Raw genomic sequence first — 3,037 nt, 5'->3', positions numbered from 1 at the left:
TGCCCCGGGCGCCGGGGGCAGCCCCAGGCCCCACTCCCATCGGTGCCCGGGACGCCCGATCCCGAGAGAACTGGCTTTGCCCTGGGGACGTGGGTTGTGCCGCCGTGTCTGTCCCGCCGCGGGTCTGGCCGTCCCGGGGGCTGCGGGCACGGGGAGCGGCTCCCCCGGGGGCGGCGCCGGAGGGAGCCCCGCGGGGAGCTCGGTGCAAAGGAGGTGATCACTGGAGCCCGTGACCCTCGGGATGGGCTCTGCTGGAGCTCCCAGGGGCAATTCCGCGGGTGTAACTGGGAGTTACTGGTGAGCGGCAGCGCCTCTGGTGCCTGCTGTGCTGCCCCAGCCTAGTCTTCCCTGGGGCCTGTGTCCTTGTTCAGCCACATTTTGGGTAAGAACTGGCCAGATTCTCTCAGCTGGGTGTGTGATGTGACCCGTCCCTGGCTGGGGTTGGGCTGTGGGGTCCCCGGGCCCTGGTGGGCCCCGGGCTGTGCAGCAGGAGTTCTCACCCCCCGGGAGCCTCTGCAGCTCCATCACTGCAAACCATGTCTTGTATCCTGGTGCTGCTCTTCCTGCTGCTTCCCTCGGGGGACAACTAACAGATGCCTTTTGAATTGCCATCCCTGGCATGTCCAGCAGCAAGATGCTGTGTGGTTGGACCTGCTTGTCTGCTCACCTCACTCTGCGCTGCCTTAGGGCTGTGCTTCCTGCCTTGTGTCCTGTTCCTTGTAGCCTGAGGGGCTTGAATGGGCCTGGAGCCTGTGCTGCCCTCAGAGGGGCTGTGCAGTTGATCAAGTGGGGCCTGTGGTCTGGAGGGCAGGGGTTGCCCTCCCCTGGCCTGTGCTGCTGCTCCCGGGGTTGTGTCACCTTCCCCCAGGAAGAGCATGGGAGGAGCAGGTGGCAGCTGCCCATGCTGGGTGAGGAGAGCACATCCTGGGTCCCCTGGTGCTGGGCTGTGGGTCCTGTGGGCACCCAGCAGCTCTGGTGCAGGACAGGGCAGTGGGGATGAGGAGGTGTCCCTGGGGATGTCCTCAGTGTGGAACCTAGAAGAAAAAAATGGGTGGCTTGTTTGCTGCCTCTTTGTTTCTCTCCTCGGTGACAGTGAGTGATGTGCAGCAGAGGGGTACCTGAGTCCCAGTTTTGGGGTTTGTCCCAAAAGACTGTAGTTTAAATTGCACCTGGTCTCATAAAGAATTAAGGGGGAAGAATAAAGCCCAGCACAGTGAAGCTGAAATCATCTCCAAGCCCCTGTGCTCACGCAGGTTGTTCTCTGTGGCCTGGAACAGGATCTGGGTTGTCTTTAAATTGTCACCCTGCAGATTCAGCCTGAAGGAAAGGCCCTTGAGTGACTCCACAGGCTCTGAATGTGGGGAATGTGGAGCCCTGTTTGGTTCTGCTGCTTGTGGGAACCCCCTGGGGTCCTTCTGATGGGCTGTGCTTCCCCTCCCTCGGTTCTTTCTCTGAGCTGTCGATGATGGTTTGGGAAGTGCCCGCGTGTGCCGGGAGCAGGGCTGGGGCCCTGCGGCGCTGACGGGCTGGGGGTCCCCTCCCTCTCGCTCCCAGGAGCTCTTTGCAGAGTTTGGGACCCTGAAGAAGGCGGCCGTGCACTACGACAGGTCCGGCCGCAGCCTGGGCACGGCCGACGTGCACTTTGAGCGGAAGGCGGACGCGCTGAAGGCCATGAAGCAGTACAACGGGGTGCCCCTGGACGGTGAGTGCACAGGCCTCGGTGTCCCTGCCCCTGCCCCTCAGGGTGACCCCTCAGCTGACGGGCTGCTCTCCCCAGGGCGCCCCATGAACATCCAGCTGGTCACGTCACAGATCGACACACAGAGGAGACCGGTGCAGAGGTGAGCCCTGCGGGATGTGCAGGGGCCTGGAGCAGCTCCTCTGCTTCCCCACGCTGGCTGGGGTAGCCAGGACACACTAACCCAGTTGCTCTTTTAACAATCCCAGTGTAAACAGAGGTGGGATGACCAGAAACCGCGGTGGTTCAGGAGGATTTGGTGGTGGAGGCGGCAACAGACGAGGAACTCGTGGTGGGAGCAGAGGGAGAGGCAGAGGAGCTGGGAGAACTTCCAAACAGCAGCTCTCTGCAGAGGAACTAGATGCACAGCTGGATGCTTATAACGCCAGGGTAGGTGCTGCAGGCGCTTCCACAGCTTCCATGTGGCGTCTCCCTCTGGGAATCATTGGCAGGAAAGGGGGAGCATTTTCCAGGTCATTGGGCTACATCTGCCTCCTCCTGGAGCCAGGCAGCACCGGGACCTGGGGGTGACATTAACTCCAGCTCATGTTCCCAGCTGCTGTTACTGAGGGCCAAGGAGCAGCCGCAGCTCCTGGTGTGGGCACAGGGTCAGCTCCTCCACAGCTGGAACAGGAGCTGTGTAACAGCCCACCAAGAGAAGGGGCTGGAAAAAGGGAAAGTGAAAATTAAGAACCCCTGAGCGGGGCAGGTCAGTGACACAGACACAGAGCCAGGCGTGTCCTCTGCTGCCTCTGGAACTGCTCGGGTGTCTGTGCCAGAGCCAGGTTAAAATCTTGAAAGCGAACTGGGGTGACAGTGCTGTAGGAATGGGAGAAAACAAAGGTGAGAGGATGGAAGAAGTAAGATGAGCAGAATTCAAGAAGTTGGTGTGGGAATGTCTGGTGTTTGGGAGCAGCTCCAGCCGTGTCACCTGCGTGGGGCTGGTGCTGCGGGGCAGGACGGGCGGGGGCGCGGGGTGACGTCCTGTCTCCTCTCCCCGCAGATGGACACCAGCTAAAGCGGCGCCCGGCGCGGGCGCCCGAGGACTCCGACCTGGCTCCCGGCTCCGGGGGCGGCAGCAGCCGCGGGGGGGTTTGGTTTTTCGTTCTGGGATAGGTTTTAACCCTGTAAAGGTTTTTTTTAATCCTGACGCAGACCCGTTTTGTACCGAGTTATTTTGGGATACATTTTACCGGTTGCCTGTTGGGCCGAGGTGGCTTTTTCACCTTTGCCGTAATAAAATAGACCCGTGTCTCGAGCCCCGCGCCCCGCCCCTCCCGCCTTCGCGCGCCCACCCCG

General features: G+C 61.4%; 1 protein-coding gene across 1 annotated transcript in view; it reads left to right on the top strand.

Annotated features, from left to right (window-relative positions):
* The window catches only part of ALYREF (Aly/REF export factor), a 6,270-nt gene that overhangs the window by 1,432 nt on the left and 1,801 nt on the right, over positions 1-3,037 (top strand). Inside the window, exons 2-6 of the mRNA XM_010008690.1 lie at positions 1,457-1,702; positions 1,778-1,841; positions 1,948-2,128; positions 2,295-2,346; positions 2,742-2,835. Of these exons, the coding sequence (XP_010006992.1) occupies positions 1,457-1,702; positions 1,778-1,841; positions 1,948-2,128; positions 2,295-2,346; positions 2,742-2,835 (637 nt within the window). The remainder of the gene's footprint in view (positions 1-1,456; positions 1,703-1,777; positions 1,842-1,947; positions 2,129-2,294; positions 2,347-2,741; positions 2,836-3,037) is intronic.

The sequence above is a fragment of the Chaetura pelagica genome, unplaced genomic scaffold (genome assembly GCF_000747805.2).
Source record: "Chaetura pelagica isolate M959 unplaced genomic scaffold, ChaPel_1.0 scaffold962, whole genome shotgun sequence".
In the NCBI taxonomy this organism is placed as follows: domain Eukaryota; kingdom Metazoa; phylum Chordata; class Aves; order Apodiformes; family Apodidae; genus Chaetura; species Chaetura pelagica.
Note: the sequence above shows the minus strand (reverse complement) of the source record. Positions and strands in the feature narration are given on the sequence as shown.